The 21,494-nt window shown below is 42.5% G+C and overlaps 1 protein-coding gene across 2 annotated transcripts in view; it reads right to left on the reverse strand.

Annotated features, from left to right (window-relative positions):
- Positions 1-17,906: 17,906 nt before the first annotated feature.
- Positions 17,907-21,494, reverse strand: part of Mrps6 (mitochondrial ribosomal protein S6) — a 64,264-nt gene continuing 60,676 nt past the window's right edge. For both annotated transcript variants that reach the window (XM_074072742.1, XM_020162777.2), the window contains exon 3: positions 17,907-18,496. In XM_074072742.1, coding sequence (XP_073928843.1) covers positions 18,304-18,496 — 193 coding nt within the window. In that variant the 3' untranslated portion in view covers positions 17,907-18,303. The remainder of the gene's footprint in view (positions 18,497-21,494) is intronic.

Genomic DNA, 21,494 nt, shown 5'->3' on the forward strand with positions numbered 1-21,494 from the left:
TCACCTTGAGCTTCTAAACTCCAGGACTATGAGAAAATATATTGCTATTTAAGCCACTCAGACTGCAGTCACTTGTTGTGGTGGCTCATATAGACTAAAACAGGTACAAAAGTGGATGAAGCTCACAGGCTTGTAAGAAAGCCAGCCCAGGGACAAAGAGTAACAACAACCAGAACAGGTGGCAAGCTTGGGGGCCTATAAACACAGCACAGAGAAAAGAGAAGCAATTGTGGGAAATACCCAATAAAGTCAGGATAAACTCAACTTCCAAACTGTCAATGCTGCTACTTCCCCCAGAAGCTAGCTTCAAAGGGTTGGGATGTAGCTGAAGTGGTACAGCACCTACCTAGAAGCTGCTTCATCCTGGGATTGGTCAGACTGAAAATGCTACACAGGGTCAGCTTGTCAATCTGAAGTGGCCCACATGAGTATGGGATTCTAAGGTAAAAACATGTGGACACCCTGCCTGGCTCTGTTCACTTGTACAGACAGCCGAAGTGAGTCCAAGACCTATCCTTAGTGGACGTCTGGAGTGTCTGTGGTTTCTCCTCCCCAAGATCCCAAGTCAGAGGTCCTGACTTGCTTTAGCCCCATATAATCAATATCTCCTGGAGAAACTAAATTCAGAAGACCCCACAAGCTGACATCCTCTGTTTTCTACCACGTTGATATCAGGAGCTCTAAACCTATCCCCTCCATTTAATAACAGCTCTATTGAGATATAATTCACAGGCCATACTGTCCACCCTTTCATAGTGTTCAGTTCAATAGCTTTTAGTAATAGTCAGAAGTGGGCAACCATCACACAACCAATCTTAGAACAGTTTTCTTCACCTCTGAGAGGAACCTCATCCTCACAGTGGCTCCCCACTTCCCCCAATAATGTACTTTGTGGATTTGCCTCTTTGGCACACCTCATAGAGATGGAGTCATGTGACGTGTCGTCTTTGGGACTGACTCCTTCACCTCAGTGCTGTTTTTAAGGATTGTCCATGTAGTAGCATGAACAACACTGCATTCCTCTTATTGCAAATAATGTTCCACTGCGTGGATGGAGCATGCATTATTTGTCTGACCATCTGTTTATGGACATTTGAGTTGTCCCCATTTCTGTTATGACATCATATATTATGAATAATGCTGTCATGAACATTTGTGTATGTGCTTTGTATAGACATGTTTTTCAATCCCTCTGTACATGTACCTAGGCATAGAATTGACAGGTTATGTGCTAACTCTATGTTTAACTTTTTTTGAGGACTGCCAGACCATTTTCTAAAGCGGCTGTATCAATTTATAGTCCTACCATCAGTGTTTTAGGGTTCTGACTTCTCCAAATTGACAGGATGCTTTTTAAAGCAACTGAAGAGCAAGTGAACTACAGAAAGATGGAACATTCCACCTTTTTCCTGGACAGCATTACACATTTGTAAAGAGCTAGTTCCATTTTATCTGGACAAATTGAGATAGAAGCAATAGGGTTTAATCAAAGTCCTTCCCCTAATCTACAGGGGACTTCAGGCAGGCTGTGCTCTCCCATGTGAACACATTTTCTCCCCTAGAAATGTGGGTAGAAGGATAAGCCCCTTATTTAAGTGTAGCTACACATAACATTGCGATCAGCGACAGATCGCATACATAACAATGGTCTCATAAGATTGTATGACCTAGTGACAATCTAACCAACTTAGTTTGCATAAGTGTACTCTGTGGGGTTCACACAAAGTCAAAAATACTCTGAATATATTGTCCCTAGTAAGACCAATGCTATAAAAACAAGAAAACAGTAAGAGTGTGGACTCCAACCTAGGAATTTAGAACACGTGACCAAGCTTCATGTGAAATACAACCAATTCTTTTGCAAGCCTGCTTGAGCAATTAAGGAACCTCCCTGATTCCAAGGAGAGAGATTTTCCTTGTCCTCTTTCCAGGCCTAAGAAAGCAAAGACCAGGGCAATGAAGAACTCATGTGGGGAGTCAAAGTGTCCGTGACCAAAAGCTCTACCAAAATACCCGGAGTTGGGCAACGTTTGCAGCTGGTTTGAAAGGACTGGCAGAAGAGTGAAATGGACAGGATGCTCAAGCATCTTTCCAGAATCATAAAAGATGGTCCTCCGCAGCAGCCATCGTAGAAACAATGAGGTTAGTCATACTAGGAACCTTTTTGACACAGGATCCCACTAGGTTGTCCAGGCTGGTCTCAACCTCCTGAGTTCGAGTGCTCCTCCTGCCCCAGCCTCCCAAGTAGCTGAGACTATAGCCAGGTGCCACGCACACATACTTTGAATATCATGTGTACTCATGTTGAGTAGACAAGGTTCACACAGAGAGTTCTTTTGAACATAAAGTGTAATTCTGTTGGTCGTGGTACAGAGTGACTAATAGGATGATGCATCTTTTTTTTTTTTCTACAATCAGCTACAAAGGAGGCAGGGGGTGGGGGAATATTCCCTTATATGTTTCTTCTCCTACACAATTCCAAATGTAAGGATATAGAATAATAGAATCAAATGTACCATAATGGAAAAAAAATTACATCTGAGAAAGAAAAAAGGGAGTGGGATAGTATATGCCCTTCCCTTTTAAAACCAAACCATAACTGAAGGCAAACAGGCACAAAACCATGACAAAGACAAGGCTAGAATTTGCAGCTGTGACAGAGACCCATTGAGTGAGCAGGGATGCCTGGGAGAAGCTCACTGCTCTTGAGTTGGGGGCAGAAACACCCACCAATGGGGACCAGAAGTTAGGCCCCAGGATGGGAGTGAGAAGTGGAGTTTAGCATCTACAAATGGCCATGAAGAGTGAAATGGTGTCCTGCAGGTCCAAGACTTCCCATACTCTGTGTTGCTTTTGAAGGTTTCAGAGGGTGAGTCTGGTCCTCAGCTATCCCCATCTGTGAACCCTTGTGAGACCAAAGTCCAAGAATGAGATGTCTGCACCACACAGGCTGGTTTCTGAGGTTAACCTGTGCCTCTGTGCCTTGGGGCAGTCTAGGCCCCAATCTTAGTCACAGACCCAAACCTTCTGGTTGGGTCACCCAAATTTTTGCAGTGGCTGAGCCTATCATGGCCATCTTTCATTCATGTTTCTTACCTCAGAAATCATTGATCAAGGTCCACAGTGTTAGCTTCTGTGGCCACCAGTTCTCATCCTCTTCACACCCCCTTCCTTCATTGCTGTCATCCTTTGTCCTCCACAAATCCTCCACATCAGATCATGGCTGAGCCTGGCACTCCAGCTGCCACTACCAAGGTTTGTTCACCATCAGGGAGGAGTCTACCTTTGCTACAGGTGGCTTCTGCACTCCCAGCCACTCAGCTCCCTCCACCTCCCACCCCACTCCAGTGAGCATCCCACCCACTCCAGTGGCTTCTCTAAGAGTTACACCAAGACCTTGTCTTCCCCTGAATTCCTCTGCATCTGAAATCTCCTTCTCTAGTTTGACATTCTCATCCACCAGGGCTCTCTGTTCAGAATCAGAATCATAATGGCAGTCAGAAATCTTCTCCTCCCTCTGGTGACCCTGACTCTACCCATACCTTTCTTGCATACTTGCTCTTAGCTAGCTGTTAAAAAATTCCAATTCCCTCTGCTCACAAAGGGACTGCCTAGTCAAAGCTTTCATGAGACCTGACGCATCCTCCTTCAAACAGTGACTGAATACTGTCTCATCATGTACCCATGAGCACCCATCCCATGCTCTTAAATCTATGGACCTAATGTTTTCTCTCCTTCCTCAAAAGTTAAACACATGACTGTTATCCAAATATAAAGTGCATATTTATCTCATTGGACCAGTAGGACAGTGAAGGAGACTCAAATTGCATTTGGGGGATTTTACCAGTATTTAAGAACAAAATAGACCGTTAGGATGACAGCCAAGTTAGATAGGAGCTGGTTAATGCCCTATACAGGAATGAGACTGTCACCTTTGTGGTTATCTTTCCTAAGGGACAGAAATCAACAAGTTAACATGACTGCTTTAATGTGTCTAGTCTTATCAACTAGTAATAATAAAGCCAAACACAGGAATGTTTGCCTCAAAATAAATTATCCTTTCATGAGCCTGTCAAACGATGTTCCAGTGTGACATTGAGAAGACACAAAAGAAGGTGCCTTTGCCTGATTTCTTAGTTTTAAATAAGTTTTCTTAGCAATCCCTCAAGAGAGAAAATGTAAACCTACTTATCTCAAAATCTCTAACCTTATTCCTTCTTGAGCTTGAAAAAAAAGAAAAAGAGGAACTGTAAGTGTATCATTTATACCTCTGTGGGCGCTTAATGACCAAAAAATGATGGTCACCTGGCAGGTTTGTATACAGCATGATTTGGCAGTAGGAGTGGTATTCTGGCAGCGCTCCAGTTATACAGATGGCTACCAGATCTTGGAGGCCAGTCCTGGCCAAGAACACAGACACTTCGAGTTCCAGAACAGGTCGTTCAGGAATGGATTCGGTGAATTTAAACCTTCATCAAGACATCATAGAATCAGAACTCCAAGGAACCTTCTGTCCAGCCCTCTCAGGAGCTCTCCCCTAGATCTTCTGTGACAGATGGCGTTTTCTATATTTAGTCCTCCCGGGACTGAGAGAGCCCACTGCCTGTCCATGCCAGGGTTTCTTCTTCATGCTCTTGATCAACTCAGGGCTGTTTCTTCTCGCTCTGTCTTCTGTGAAAAATGGTTAACAATTGATCAGTGTTTTTATCTAAAACTATTTACTTAAAGACAATTTTTAAGCCATGATTTCTGTTAGGCTAAATAATCCAGATCTTCTTAATTTTATTATCACTTATGATAACCGGTCTCTCCTAAGAGAGAGAAGATTCAGGCTCCAGGGACAAAGACTTCACAAACCAGGCATACTATCTTCTGAATCACTTTAGTTTTCTCTAAATAAAAGCCTGGCATTGAGCACATTGCTTAAACATAGGAAGGTTTACTGTGAGTTGTTTCTCACACTATTTTGCCTGCTCAGTCTTTCTTCATTGTTACTGGAAATTTTTTTCCAATGTGTTTTTAGCATATGGCTATTGTTTTAAAAAAACCAGAAGTTGATATTAATAAAAGAAGAAGAAAGAAAATCCCATCATCGCCCTTCTCAGAGATAATTACCTATACCTATATGATGTGCTCAGTAGTTTGGCCTTCTCTCTCCATTTTTTTGAGGCAGACTGTATCATAATTCTTTGTAATCTCCTTTTTTACACACACTAACATGAAATATGGGTGGACACCCAGGGTCCACATTCTCCCTCTGCTCAGGGTGGCTTTATCCTTCACTGTATTTGACTGTCACCATCACTACAAACCCAATTCAACCCAAAAGCAGCTCCAGTCTTAGAACCAGTCCTTAAAGCAGCTCAGTTAGGTTTAGGAGATAAAATAAAACGGATTCACAACACTGACTTATTTGGTGGGAAGAGAAATAAGCTCAGTCAACAGGAGAACAACAAAATGGCAAGCCCTTGGATGTGTTTTGGCCATCTGTCATGGCAGCCCCCAAAACTGCAACAAGAGGCTCTTCTTATGGTCTAGGAGAGAAAAGAGGCTGGTGGACCTAGAGGTGGCAGTGGAGGTGATGAGAAGTAGTTGCACTCCAGATATGTTTTAAAGGTGAGGCAACAGGATTTGCCCAGAGAACCAAGATGAGGGATGTGAAGGAAAGTGAGGAGTCCAGGATGATTCCAAGACTTTTGGATGGAGCCAGGAAACCTCTTTGGGGGCTTGGAAGGAGGCAGGAGCGCAAGCTGTGGACAGGTGAAGCTGGGATGTCTGCCTAACTTTCATGGGAAGATGTGCAAAGGCTATTGGAGATACCTTGGGGAGCCCAGAGAGAAATCTAGGCTGAAAACAAAAGCTGGGGGATCTCAGTATATTCATAGATTTAAAAACAGTGATAGGGTGAAATCACTGGAGGAGTGAATGTGGAGAGGCTGAACCTGGAATACTCCAACATGAAGTAGAAGAAATAGGGAGGACTCAAAGGAGACCCCAAGGGAGCCCAGACTCAGAGCAGGCAGGGTCTGGTGTCCTAGACACAAATCAAAGAGACACTTCAAGGGGGAATATGGAGCGACTGTGTTAAGAGCCACTGATGGGAGAGTAAACAAGGGCTGAGAAGGAACAGTGGTTTAGACCTTCACACAACCAGCTGGGTGGGGAAAAACCTGACATGAGTGAGCTCAAGGGAGAGTGGGGGACACACTTCAGTATGAAATATCAGACTTTAGCTTTTCTTTGGCTAGGATTTTCATTAAAGAGACAAGAAGAGAGGAAGTAACAAGGTTCATAGTTAACTCTTTTGAGTTCTTTCCAGGAAGAATCAGCAGTATGTTTTTTTGCTGATGGGGAGTTTGCCAATGTAGGAAAGCAGTGGGACATTTGCTGGAGTGATGCCCACAGGAGGTATGAGGTACAAGGGCACTGAACCTTGTGCACAGAGGAGACGTGCACCCTCTGTAACACTTACCTCAGGATGGGAAGCAGAGGCCACAATTGCAGATCAAGAACAGATGAGCTTTGAGCAGTTGTGGAAATCTTATGATTACCTTCACTGTTCTGGTAAAATGGGGAGCAAGGCCACCACCTGAGGGTATAATAGGAGCAAAGAAGTACTGGAAGATTGAGGAGGGGAAAGAAGGAAAGAACTGACAGACGAGGTAAGTACTGGTATGTCAGGGAGCACCAAAGATCCACGTGTGGTTAGTGGTCATGAGCTCGGTCAGCAGGGATGAGTATTCTCCAGCCACACGTGCAGAGGTGTGGGCTTCAGGGAGAGTGTGAATATAATGAAGAGAGGACCAAGGAAGTTGAGTGGCTGTAGTGACTGACTTGGAATTTTGGCTGTGAGGAGGAAGCGATGGCACGAGGAGAGATACAATGAAAAGACAGTAGGATTAGTAGGTCTCAGTGGAGTTGGGAGGATGGATTGCTGGTGCTAGGCTATAAAAAGAAATGAACTGGAAAATTTTGAATAACATAGTTGTTGAAATGTCTAAGATATAACCACAGGGGGGCAGGTAACTGAAGCAGAAGAGATGGCAAGACGGAGGAGCAGAGATCAGGTAGACAAGAGCGGGGCACTGGTCAGCATCATCTAACTAGGTATCACCAGAGTCATGAGCTTGGATTAGCAAGAGTAACAGTGGGCTGGGAACTAAAGTCTTCACAGAATGAGAAGATGTGGCCTGGTGACCGGTTGTGCCCAATGATTTAGCCTGATGACATGAAATCAAGCCAGGATTTTAGAATGAAGAGGGGCAATGATCTGAATGGGGTACAGATCAAGCAGGACACCTATCTTACCTCTAGGCCTAGTGGGAAAAAGGTCATGGGAGAGAAAACAGTCACCACTGAGAGAACTATCGGGGGAGCAAGGGCTTAGAATCCCAATTTCAGTTGGAGCAACAAGAGAAGAACATATTTACTGAAGAGGTGGAGGGTCATGAGAACAGGCATCCGGACTGAAGAGGGAGATGTGCCAGGGACGGAATACAGGACTGAGTTGCTGAGAGTAAGGAGGATCTGGAAGTCCTGGAATTCTTGTGGTGACCCTCAACAAGACCAAAAGGCATCATAGTATTAGTTCCAAAGCCTTCAAGGCAGAGTCAGCCTGTGTGGGAGAGTGGAACACCAGGCCAGGCAAGAGTGAAAGGGGGTGTTTCCAGAAGCATGTAGAAGTTGAGACCCCTCTTCACTCCTGTCAGTGACAAAGTAAGGCAACGTGGTGTGGTCTTAAGCCCTCTTTTGTACTGTACTTGTATAGTAAGCATTGTCTTTCTGAAAGGCAAAATATTGCAGGAATGCTTTTCTGAAAGCATTCTTGCTTCAGAAAAAATGACAGACAATCCAGGAAGGAAACCAGCAAAGAATATAAACAAGCAATTAATAGGGGATTAAAAAACAGAATGACTGTTACCATGAAAATAAGTCCATGCTTATTAATAATGAAGAAAACACAAGTTTAAAAAAAGAGATACTTCTTGACACTCATCATACTGGCGAGGTTTTTAAAAAACACAGTACTGGGCCAGGCATGGTGGTGCATGCCTGTAATCCCAGATACTCAGGAGGGGGCGGGAGGAGGATCACAGTCCTAGAGTACTTGGGCAAAGTTAGCCTAAGGTCCTATCTGAAAAATAAACTAAAAGTAAAGTGGCTGGGGGTATGGCTCAAATGGTTTGTATCAGACAAGCACAAGGTCCTGAGTTCAATCCCCAGTACCGAAGGGGAAGGAAAAATAATACCATATATTGAGAGGTGGCTGCACCAGTAACTCTTAAATCTTGCTGATGGGTATGTAAATCAGTTAACAATAATGTCAATAACTACTGAAGACAAAATGAAAACACTCAGTCTGCACTTCAACTTCTGAGAACTTGCAGAGGCTGCATGAGATCTCTATAGACCAGTAAGTTCACTGCAGCATTACTCAAAACACTGTAAAGAGCCAGGTGGCCACACTGAAATATGTCAGTGACCTAGGTCTACAAGCATCTACCCAATAGGTCTCAAAATGTTAGTACTGAATGAAAACAAAGCACCGTGCTGAAGGCTACCTATCATGATCCCTTTAATTAGCCCACCAAGCAATTATTATAAATTGCAACTACATATGTGTATAGCAAAAATATGAAACATGGTTCAAATGCTACGGACTTTAGAATGATGGGTACCTCTCTGAAAGAAAGAAATAAGATACGGGGTACAGAGGATTTCAACTCTACCACCTCAAGCTTGTCATATTGTCTTCTGAACTTGGAGGCCCACTTGAATTTTTTTTTAAATTGAACACTTCTAGTTTCTCAATCCATGTGCAAATCTTAAGCAAGTCAGCAGAGCATGAATCAAGCTGAGAGTTCACAATAATCACTGCTATGGTGCATCAGACTTAACCTCAAGCCATGTCATTACACTTAGGAAGTAAGAGGGAGTTCTGAATAGACTTCCTCAACGTTGTGCTTAAGCACATTAAATAACTTAATCCATAGTATTATATTTAGATCTGGCAAGAAATGTACATAGAAGAGGAATAAGCTTTTTAAACTCTTGCTATCGCTAACTTCATAAAATCTGCATCTGTAATACTCGTGATTTTGCTTTGTGAAAACCCTTTGCAGTTGTTTTAAAAGTAGCTAAAATGAATTGACTTGAAGTCTATCATGCACTGAAAGTGGGGAGTTGCTATCCCTTTCTATGGCTTTCACTATATGCATTGAAATGAAGCGCTGTATTCAGGCTCTTTAATACAGTTCTGGCTTTCTGCGCACATCACTAAACTCTTCTGCCCGCGTACTTTCTAAGTGTTCTTTCAAAGAGAAGGTGGTTGGCTCATGGAGATGTCCTAGCTCCCTGGTAAATGACGTGAGGGTGCACATAGGAGGAGGCAGGATGACGGAAGACTAACAAGACAAGCAGAATAAGAACAATGTGGGGACAAAAATCTCCTTTATTACAGATAAAAGTTGGAGAACTACAGAAAGACGTCCTCAGGAGAAAACCAAAGCACAATGTCACAGTCAAATACAGTTGGTTCTTATTTCCAGTACTTGTGTTCCACAGCCATTACAAACACAGGGAACAATAAAGTGAACACTGAATTCAAGAATATCAAATCATAGAAAGGAAAGGAAAACTGCCAAACACTTTTTATGAAGCCAGTATTACACTTATCCCAAAACCAGGCAAAGACACCTCCAAAAAGGAGAACTATAGGTCAATCTCCTTAATGAACACTGACGCAAAAATCCTCAACAAAATAATGACAAACTGAATTCAACAACACATCAAAAAGATTATCACCACGACCAAGTAGGCTTCATCCCAGGGATGCAGGGGTGGTTCAACATACGAAAATCAATAAATGTAATAAACCACATTAACAAAAGCAAAGACAAAAACCACTTCATCATCTCAATAGATGCAGAAAAAGCCTTTGATAAGATCCAACATCATTTCATGATAAAAGCTCTAAGAAAACTAGGAATAGAAGGAAAGTACCTCAACATTATAAAAGCTATATATGACAAACCTACAGCCAGCATTATACTTAATGGAGAAAAACTGAAACCATTCCCTCTAAAATCAGGAACCAGACAAGGATGCCCACTATCTCCACTCCTATTCAACATAGTACTGGAATTCCTAGCCAGAGCAATTAGGCAAGAAGAAGGAATAAAAGGAATACAAATAGGTAAAGAAACTGTCAAAATATCCCTATTTGCAGACGACATGATCCTATACCTTAAAGACCCAAAAAACTCTACTCAGAAGCTCCTAGACATCATCAATAGCTACAGCAAGGTAGCAGGATATAAAATCAACATAGAAAAATCATTAGCATTTCTATACACTAATAATGAACAAACTGAGAAAGAATGCATGAAAACAATTCCATTTACAATAGCCTCAAAAAAAATCAAATACCTAGGTGTAAACCTAACAAAAGATGTGAACGACCTCTACAAGGAAAACTATAAACTTCTGAAGAAAGAGATTGAGCAAGACTATAGAAAGTGGAGAGATCTCCCATGCTCATGGATTGGTAGAATCAACATAGTAAAAATGTCAATACTCCCAAAAATAATCTACATGTTTAATACAATTCCCATCAAAATTCCAATGACATTCATTAAAGAGATTGAAAAATCTACTGTGAAATTTATATGGAAACACAAGAGGCCACGAATAGCCAAGGCAATACTCAGTCAAAAGAACAATGCAGGACGTATCACAATACCTGACTTCAAACTATATTACAAAGCAATAACAATAAAAACAGCATGGTACTGGCACAAAAACAGACATGAAGACCAGTGGAACAGAATAGAGGACCCAGATATGAAGCCACACAACTATAACTAACTTGTCTTTGACAAAGGAGCTAAAAATGTACGATGGAGAAATAGCAGCCTCTTCCACAAAAACTGCTGGGAAAACTTGTTAGCAGTCTGCAAAAAACTGCAACTAGATCCATGTATATCACCCTATACCAATATTAACTCAAAATGGATCAAGGATCTTAATATCAGACCCCAAACTCTAAAGTTGATACAGGAAAGAGTAGGAAATACTCTGGAGTTAGTAGGTATAGGTAAGAACTTTCTCAACGAAACCCCAGCAGCACAGCAACTAAGAGATAGAATAGATAAATGAGACTTCATAAAACTAAAAAGCTTCTGCTCAACAAAAGAAATGGTCTCTAAACTGAAGAGAACACCCACAGAGTGGGAGAAAATATTTGCCAGCTACACATCAGACAAAGGACTGATAACCAGAATATATAGGGAACTTAAAAAACTAAATTCTCCCAAAACTAATGAACCAATAAAGAAATGGGCAAGTGAATTAAACAGAACTTTCTGAAAAGAACAAATTCAAATGGCCCAAAAAACACATGAAAAAATGCTCACCATCTCTAGCAATAAAGGAAATGCAAATTAAAACCACACTAAGATTCCACCTCACCCCTGTTAGAATAGCCATCATTAGAAACACCATTAACAACAGGTGTTGGCGAGGATGCAGGGGAAAAAGGAACCCTCTTACACTGCTGGTGGGAATGTAAACTAGTACAACCACTCTGGAAAAAAATTTGGAGGCTACTTAAAAAGCTAGACATTGCTCTACCATTTGATTCAGCAATACCACTCTTGGGGATATACCCAAAAAACTGTGACACAGGTTACTCCAGAGGCACCTGCACACCCATGTTTATTGCGGCACTATTCACAATAGCCAAGTTATGGAAACAGCCAAGATGCCCCAGCACTGACGAATGGATTAAGAAAATGTGGTACCTATACACAATGGAATTTTATGCAGCCATGAAGAAGAACGAAATGTTATCATTCACTGGTAAATGGATAGAATTGGAGAACATCATTCTGAGTGAGGTTAGCCTGGCCCAAAAGACCAAAAATCGTATGTTCTCCCTCATATGCGGACATTAGATCAAGGGCAAACACAACAAGGGCTTGGACTTTCAGCACATGATAAAAGCGAGAGCACACAAGGGAGGGGTGAGGATAGGTAAGACACCTAAGAAACTAGCTAGCATTTGTTGCCCTTAACGCAGAAAAACTAAAGCAGATACCTTAAAAGCAACTGAGGCCAATAAGAGAAGGGGACCAGGAACTAGAGAAAAGGTTAGATCAAGAAGAATTAACCTAGAAGGTAACACCCACGCACAGGAAATCAATGTGAGTCAACTCCCTGTATAGCTATCCTTATCTCAACTAGCAAAAACCCTTGTTCTTTCCTATTATAGCTTATACTCTCTCTACAACAAAATTAGAAATAAGGGCAAAATAGTTTCTGCTGGGTATTGAGGGGGTGGGGGTGAGAGGGAGGGGGCGGAGTGGGTGGTAAGGGAGGGGTGGAGGCAGGGGGGAGAAATGACCCAAGCATTGTATGCACATATGAATAATAAAACAATAAAAGAGTATCAAATCATTGATCCCTGGGGAAATACAGAGTTTGGCTACCCCCTGGTTACAGTGCTTAATGTCAACCCATCAGTATATGCATCTATTTTAAGTGAGTTTCTTCTTGAAGACATCTTATTTGCAATGTTACTGTTGACTCAATAACACTGAATTCAAGGCCAACAGCAAATGTAACTCATGCTTTAACAAGACTTAATGGCCATACATTTTTTCCACAAGGCACATGACAGCCTTTTTGAGCTTGGAAACACCAAAGAGCACTTCAGCACTACACTGGAGAGCTATTTTAAATCATGAAATGCAGATGCAAAAACACACTTGCAAAAATCACAGCACTGAACATATGTGAAAAAGACACCTGTTTACAGTATGAGAGCTGAAACAAGAAGGCAGAGCATTGCTTTGTTCAGGGCAGGGAACAGACTTACCAGGTCACCCTAATTTTTTTTGCCATGCTACATGTATCTAAGAGTGACCACAAAAGATGCTATGAATATTTGGGGTTACAAATAAATCTTAGCAAGTAGTCAAATTTGTAAATATAGAACCCACCAATGAGGATTAACTGTACCAATTAGCAGACCTTGACATTTGTGTCAAAAAGTAATACCTAGTTTTCCACAATGGGGTGCTTCCGTTCTGGAATCCACTTGGACAAAAGGGGCTAAACTCAATAGGAGCTTTATGGGAACAATTGAATCTCCCACTTATGTGTAACAGAGTCAAGTACCTTTTGCACAGTCCTTACTTCTGGCATTATCTACTATGCATCCCTGTCTTTTTCACTCTCAGAGGAATCATGTCAGGTAAAATTTCCTTCTCTGGGAAATGTGATGCCGGTATTCCTGGGACAGGGTTCAGATGCAATATCCAGACACCCAATTTGGCCACTTTCCAGAACCCAAAGCACTTGAGCACTTTGGAGATAAGGTATGGCTCCTGGGAGTCCAACTTGCAAGCCTTCCTGGGTTATTGGGAGCTGGGAATGTGGAAGGGCACCTGGCCATGATTGATTTGGGAGTTGTGATGTGGCTTCACCACCACCACCCCCGGGCTTCTTCTGTGTCTCTCTGTGGACTCTCAGAAGAGTTACGCCTATATCTGGCTCCAAGTCTCTGTCCCTTAATTTTTAGTGAGCACACAGAATGTTGGCAAATCAAGCAAATGACTGGGCTGACCTCTGGTGCCCCCTTTGCTGTGTCCTGGTGATTAAGTACAGAGCCTATTCTGTTTGGAATTAGAGCAGTAGGTAGTCCCACAGAATCCACTGGCAGGCTGTGAAAACAACAGCTATGTTTATTAGAAAAGGAAGTGTGCAAAAACTAGCTTCTGAGACATTCTTTTTACCATTCCCTGCCTCCTTATTCCCCACCACTACCAGGTTCCTGAGTCACAGAAGGAATAAGTTCTAAGGAAACCACGCAGGTATAGACTTGGAAGGGCTCTTTGAGACCATCTGGTTCACTGGCCACATTTTCCATGCAAGGATACTGAACCTGAGGGACAGTAAGAGACTGCCCATGGTCAAGTGGCTGGTGAGCAGCAAATTCAGGGCTGTGGAGCTGGTCTCCAAGTTCTACATTCATTCCATTACCGAATTTTTTTCAAGGTGACCAAGAATCCTGGAAACTTTGCTACCATCAATATCATATTTGCCTGTTCCCAGGTGCAGAAGACAGGGCAGGGGTAGCAGGTGGCATTCCAAGTGCAGTAATCTCTCTGCTCAGCCACACAAAGATGGAATGATTTGTACTTCTCAAATGCTCCCACACACATTTTATGGAACACTCTGCTCAGATGGGGGTCACTGTACATGCACTTCCACTCTCCAGTCTGCCCAATACCTTCCTGTGGACATCTGAAAACCTCATCTCAGCCTTTGTTCTTCTTTGATAATCTGTAGAACCATTTCCTTCCTCACAATATGAAGGCAGCATAGGGTTGCTCAAGTAGGAGGCACATTTTATAAAGCTAACAGGCACACGATTTACTTTTGGCTCTTCAAAATGACCCTACAAAAGACCCTCACAGCCATGAGGTGTCTATGGCAGAAGGGACCTGGATCCCACCTGACTTCCCAGTCTCACTTCCAGCACTCCCTGCTCCTTCCCACCACCACACCATCCTCACCTGCACCAGGAGCTGCCAAAATACACTGCAGTATTGTCACCTCCATCCCCCACCGCTGCTCCCCACTAGTTATTCCCATGCCAGCTGAAATGTCAATTCTGCTGGAGAATTTCCCAGCCCCACCCCCATTCTAAGTACTAATGAACCCAGCCCACCCGTTTCCATAGTGCTGGGTTTCAACTTCAATTATGGTTTTGTTGTTTTATGGTATTTCAGAGAGCTGAAAATTTCCTCCTCCACCACCTGTGAATGCCTAGTGGTCAGGGGACACCTGCTCACTACATCTCTGTATCCCAGAGCAGCACCTGCCTTGTGTGCTCTATAAATACAGCCCTGGAGCAACAGGGAGTAGCAAGCTCTGTGGAAAATTATGGCACAGGGGAGAAACGTGCAGAAAAAGGAGGCATGGCCTCCAGGAAACACAAATGTTGTTCTTGGGACTCCCCTTCAAAGACCTCAAATGAAAAACTCTCCTAAGGAGGACCAGCTCCACTCACTCCCCTCCTACGCAAAGGGGCTCCCCAGCCTGAAGCTTGGATCTGGGTGTGGGACAGGAAGGGCCAAGAGAAGGAAGTCACCCTCAGCAGGATCTGGGCTGTAAGGCCAGTGGCATCTATCTCTATTAGGGTGTAGCAGGCCAGAAGTGGCCTTTGGAATCAAGCAGGCAGGCTACTGATCCCAGTCCTCCCTGTGTGGCCTTGGATGAGTTCTTTTTTATTTTCTCTGAACTTCAAATTTCTCATCTGTAATGTGAGCGTATCTGTCTCACTAGCTGTGAAGAGTAAAAGGACTACGTCCACACTGCGTTCTGTCTGGGCATGTGGTCCTGCACCTCAGTGAGCTGGAACTGACACCTATGCTTCCACACTCAGCTCAACTCAGCTTGGGCTTTCAGTATTTCGATTTTCAACTGTGTCAACTGGAGGACAGCTTCTCTGGGCCCCAGAGACCAGCTTCTTGGACCCTCAGCCTGCATCTTATTGTCTACTTCCTGGGTCCCCTCCTGCTCTAGCCTGCCACAGACCCACCGTGTGGCCATTACCTTTGGACCACTATGGCCTCTACTCTCCTCCAGGCAGGTGGCAGAGCTGACTGGCAAAGATAAGTGTTTTAGTGGGAGAAAGGACAGGAGTAACTTGAGACTGAGGGAAAGTTGAAAGGTTCCTGAGGATAAACACAACTTACATTAGCCCCCCACAACCATCACTTCTTAAATACCGATGAGAGGTTCCTTACCCAAGTCCAGGTATGGTGTCCTGAAGTGCATTTGGGGCATGCCAAGAACATCAGTCAGATGAAGCAGCCTTCTGTAACATTGGTCCTATCCCAAGCAGCACACAGTCAAGGTGACAAATCTAAGGGAGATGCCCTTTTGGAGGATATGAGCCTTGAGACCCACCTGCTCAAGCTTCTGCACCTCCTGTCATCTCAGCAGCCTCCTATCCCTTCATGTTTTCCTCTCAGAGGTCCCTGGCCTTCCAGATTTGGCCTCTCCATGCCTTGTTATTCCTCATGCCTTCTCTTCACTCTGTTTTACTTTGGACCTCAGGCACCTCTGCCCACACCTTGCCCTTCAGGTCTCACTTCCCCAAACTGGCTGCACTTGCTCTTAGCAGCACTTTTCCATTTGGCACCATAGCCACTGCTCCTGCCTTTCCAGCCAATGACCAGTACCACTGAGGGCAGGGACTGTCCTCATTCACCACAGCACTTCAGCACTTTGTTCATTTTCGTTCACTAAAGGAGCAGAACAAATACAATAGCTCCTCAGGCCACTGCCAGACAGGAAAACTGGAGATGGCTGTGACAGTAGACATGCAGCCCAGCAATCACCTGCATATGCCCTGCTCAAACACCAGGCATGTGATGGCCATAGGCTGCTATAAGCTGTGGAGGGTCCAGTGATGAGTCAGCACTCAGAATAGGGCAGCTTCCCTTTGGTGCTTCCAGGGAGGGAAAGTGGCACACTGCACAGCTGTCCTACTTAGCCAGCCTTCTTCCTAACATTAACTGTGCCATAGCACTGTGAACACTTGCATGACCTGGAATGCCCAATGGCATCAACCATCTTCTCAGGACTAGCAAGTGCAGGAAAAGAAAGCACCAATGTCACACTCAGGCCACGAGGACAGAAGCTACTACCTGAGTGGGAACAATTCACTCAGACACCAGACACCTTGCTTTTTTAATTTAAGAGTTAAAGCCAAGCTCAACACTGCAGGACAAAAAAGACAAGACAGCATCAGGATGACTAGCCAGCTGTCACTTGGTAGCTGTGGGGTCAAGGTCAAATGAGCCAATTTCCTCATCCGAGAAACAGGGATAACACTCTCAAGGGGCTGAAAGGACAAATGAGGTTAACAGATAACACGTGTGGCATAACAGAGGACATGCAGTGTGCACTTAATAAACTTAAAGGTGTCACCTGAGTAAAAGTACACATGATGCAAATCACCTTTGTGAGTTTGTGCTCTTGCTTGTGGTTTTGGACATTTCCTAATGAAATAGGAAGTAGCATAATCTCTACTTTATCCCTTTTATTTCTACTCTATAGTGCTCTCTGACCCTCTTTACTTTACTGTTGCTCTTTAAAGAAGTTTTTTATAGCTTGTTTTTTTTGTCTGTAAGAAATTGAAGCTGGATGATGGCTGGACTCTAAGAATAATGAAAGTGACGAACTGATGACCAGTACAGAGCCAGCAGCTATTGCAGAGGGAGGCAGCCCTGGGTCTGGAGCTTCCTGCTCTATGGACCTCTCTTGCTCATCTGTCCTTCGGTTCTTTACCTTTCCTGCTTTAAGATGACATGATTGTATAAATAAACCAGACATTCTACTAACCGGCACTTCACTCAAAATTTTATCTGCAACAGCTCTGTCATCTGTATGGCAACAGCCCTCTGAACAGGGCACTGTCTGGCAAGGTGGAAGGATTGCTTGAGTCTGTCTAATCCACCAGCTTCGGGGAAACCAAGGATATGATACAAGGGACCATTTCCAGAAAAAAAGCTTCATCCTCACCCATCATAGAAGTCATCCCACTTTCAGGAGACTACTTCCTCAAAGAGGACTGCCCAGGGCTGAGGGGCAGCAGAAGCCAGGGGCAATGGCCCGAATACACATTGTCTCACAAAGAGCAGTTTTCACTGCAATGACTAGAAACATGTGGGAGAAAAAAGTCCTAATTTTGTAGAATGCCCAGCAGTCCGGGACAGAACTCTCCCTCCTTCCAGCCCATATACCAAGAGGCATCCATGGCAAGACCCGAGCTGCCAGGCCTTGGGGAGTGCACAGTACCAAGGGGGGAAACAGTAACATGCCAGCCAGGGTTCGGAAAATCGTGTTTATTATTCTGATCTCTGCTTTTCATTTAACACAGGGGGCTTCAATTTTTATTTTGCATGGTTATACTGTCTGAATGACTAGCTTGCAATCTAAGGAAGTTTTATGTTTTGTTCTTCCAAATGATTTATAAAAGGACTCCTCATTGACAAAGAAATTACACTAATAAAATGAAATCAAGGATGATCTGCTGGTACCACTGATTAAAGAGCAGTTCTCAGTGAGCAGTTCGCCCACCTTATAGCACAGAAGACCAAGAGTTAAAACTCCCTAGAAAAAGCAAGAGGCATCCACAACACACTTAGATAAAGGCGTTTGTCAACTACTCATCCACTCTGCTCAAGTGTGAGAGAATTACATGAGGTTAACATCAGGTGAATTATCTCATTTCTTCCTCTTCTTTGTGGAGTATAATTTCTCTTCAAGTGGGACCGGGACAATGCCTTCACATTCTTTTACTTCCTGGGTCAGAGGGTGTTTTACAATATTTGGTCTAATCACATCAATGTCTCGAGACAAGTGCTCCATTATGCTGTCCACAGTTGTTGTTGGGGCATAAAAATCCACCAAGAAATACCTGCAATAAAGTAAAATTCTGTGAATTCCTGCATCCTGAAATGCAACATTTCTACTATTTTGGTCAATGGTTTTAACTTTGGCCAAATGACTTAGTATGACATCAGATATAGTGGGATTATTATCAAGTCTGGGTGCAAGGACTGGCCTATGAGCAAGACTCAATTTTTAAACCATCTGTTGATTTTTGTCGTTGTTTGTTCTTTGTGAAAACATCTACTGGGTGGTCTTCTAATTTTCCACAGGATATTACAAGTGACTTAGTATGCCTAAGACATACAGCACGAATAGCCATACATCACAAATAAGGAAAAAAATTAGGAAAGGGATGAGTCTCATCTTAGACTTTACCCTGTATGTTCAAAAACTGACAAGGAATAAAAGGAAAATCACTTGAACCTTGGAAAAGAAAAAGTGTAAGATTCATCTACTCCTACCAGACTGATGCACTAGGCACTCCAGAGAGTTCACTGGTCTTAGAAGATCCCTCTGGATGATGCTGCAAGGCAAGAAGCACCCTCCCTCCCTGTTCACCCTCATTCTTTGTCCTGAATGTTTATGCCTCCCAAACACTGTCTGGTTGGACCATAAGGTGTTGAGAGGACCATATAACTAATATTCTTGCCAAACTCTTCTGAGAATTCTCAAGCATAGTTCCATCTGACATCGTGGCTCTCACTGCTCCTTCTGCTGGAAATGTTCTTTGTTCAAGGCCCACACATCATTCCTTACTTCCCCCATGTCTCTGTCCACATGTTGGCTTCTCAGAGGCCTTCTGACTTCTCCTAAAGAAGCCCCTCCTTGCCTCACCATTCTGCCTGCCCTATTCAGGGATTCTTCATTCCTTTCCCAGCACTTTATCAGCAACAGCACAGTACATATATTTGTATCCTGTCTGTCTCACTCCACTAAACATAACTGTCATAGGAAGAAGTACTTGTAGCTATCCCCAGTACCCTGGACAGAGACTGGCAAAGGGTGAGTCCAGAATAAGTCTGACAGTGGTAGTGTGCAGACAACCAATCACACCGAAAATGGGCAAGTTCAGCAAGGAAAGAAATAACAAACAAACAAACAAACAAAAAATGCATTATTCCATACAAAGAAGGTTAAAAACTTACAAGGAAATTTCCTGACTGATCATTCACTCTTTGATAAGTCTTGTGGGAAAAATCATTCAAGTAAACAAATAATTAATAGGAAAACTGCCAAGCAAAAACAGTAACCAAGAGAAAGCTAGAGTGGATATAGTAATATCACACAAAGTAGCCCTCAGAGCAGAGAAAATTACTAAGGGATAAAAGAGAGAATTCATAATGATAGGTTCACCAAGACGACCTGATCAACACAGATGTGTAAGACCAGACACAGGAAACAAGACTGGACAGACCTGAACAGACACAAATCCACAATGACAACCTCTCTGAGTAATCAAGAACTAGTGCACAGAAAACCACAAAAGATATAGAAAAGTGAACACCAACATCAACCAACAGACATGTACAGAGCACTTTACTGATACTAGCACAAGCTCATCCAGAAAATAGGAAAACACATCTCAACATCTCTTATGAGCTGATGTTACCCTATGCCAAAGCCAGACAGACACCATAGAAAAAGAACATATCAATATTCCTCATGAACAAGGAAGAAAAAATCCTAAACCAAATTTTAGCAAATTGACTACTATATAATATATAAAAAGAACAACATAACACAACCAAGTAGGGTTTATCCCAAGATGCAACACTGGTTTAACGTTTGAGAGAAAAAAAAACCCCAAATACAATGTATTTCACGTTATTAACAAACAAAAAGAAAAACTACATAATTTCAATAAATATAAATTATAGTAGCATTTAGCAAAATCTCATGGCCATTCCTGATATAAATTCTCAGGAAACTAGGGATACAGGGGCTCCTTCTTCACCCTAATAAAGGGCATCTTTGAAAATCCTACAACTAGCATTTCACCAACTGATAAAAAGTCTGAATGATTTCCCCTTAAGACTGGGAACAAACAAGGATGTTTGTCACCTATTCAACATGCACTGGAGCTTCTTACCAATTCATTAAAGCAAGAAAAAGCAATAAAAGGCATCCAGACTGACATTTCTGCCTTGGTCTTCCAAGGCCAGGGAACTTTGTAACCACGTAGCTTATGTGAATTTCCTCCCTTTGCCTTTAAATACTTCCCTCTTTGAATACTTCAACCTCTTTGAATATGCACATACTAACATGCATTTACTATGGCACACATATTCTCACTACAAAGTTCTCTTATTTAAATAAATATTATTCTTTGGAGATTATCTGTGTTATTTAGATTGACAATGGATAGGAATTCTCTGTATTATTTAGATGTTGACTCTCCCCAAACTGACCTATAGATTCAATAGAATCTCAGTCAAAATCCTCGCAAATTGATTTTTAAGTTCATCTGGAAAAACAAAGGACCTACAACAGCCAAAATGACTTTGATAAAGAAGAATAATAAAGTTGAATGACTAACACCACCTGATTTCAAGACTTATAAAACAATAGCAAAAGACTTATAAAGCAATGTAAGACATACAAATGGATTAAAAGATCAGAGTTCTGAAATGGACCTATACATATGTACACAACTGGTTTCTGACAAAGGCACAAAGGCATTTCAGTGGACACAGGACAGTCTTTTCAGTAAATGGTGCTGGACCAATTCAGTAACTTTGTGCAAAGAAGTTAACTTTGTTCTGTACTTGTACCACACAAGAAAATTAACTCAAAACGGAACACAGATTGAAGAGTAAAACATCAAGCTATAAAACTTGAAAAAAAACACAAAGTCTTTGCAACCTTGGGTTAAGCCAATATTCATCAGCTATAACATTCAGAAAGCACAATCCATTCAAAGGAAACCTGATAAATTAGACTTCATCAAAATTAAAAAACTGTTCTTCAAAAAGACAAGCCACAGACTAGTTACATGTCTAACAAAATATTTATCTAGAATATAA

Source organism: Castor canadensis, chromosome 5 (genome assembly GCF_047511655.1).
Source record: "Castor canadensis chromosome 5, mCasCan1.hap1v2, whole genome shotgun sequence".
In the NCBI taxonomy this organism is placed as follows: Eukaryota; Metazoa; Chordata; class Mammalia; order Rodentia; family Castoridae; genus Castor; species Castor canadensis.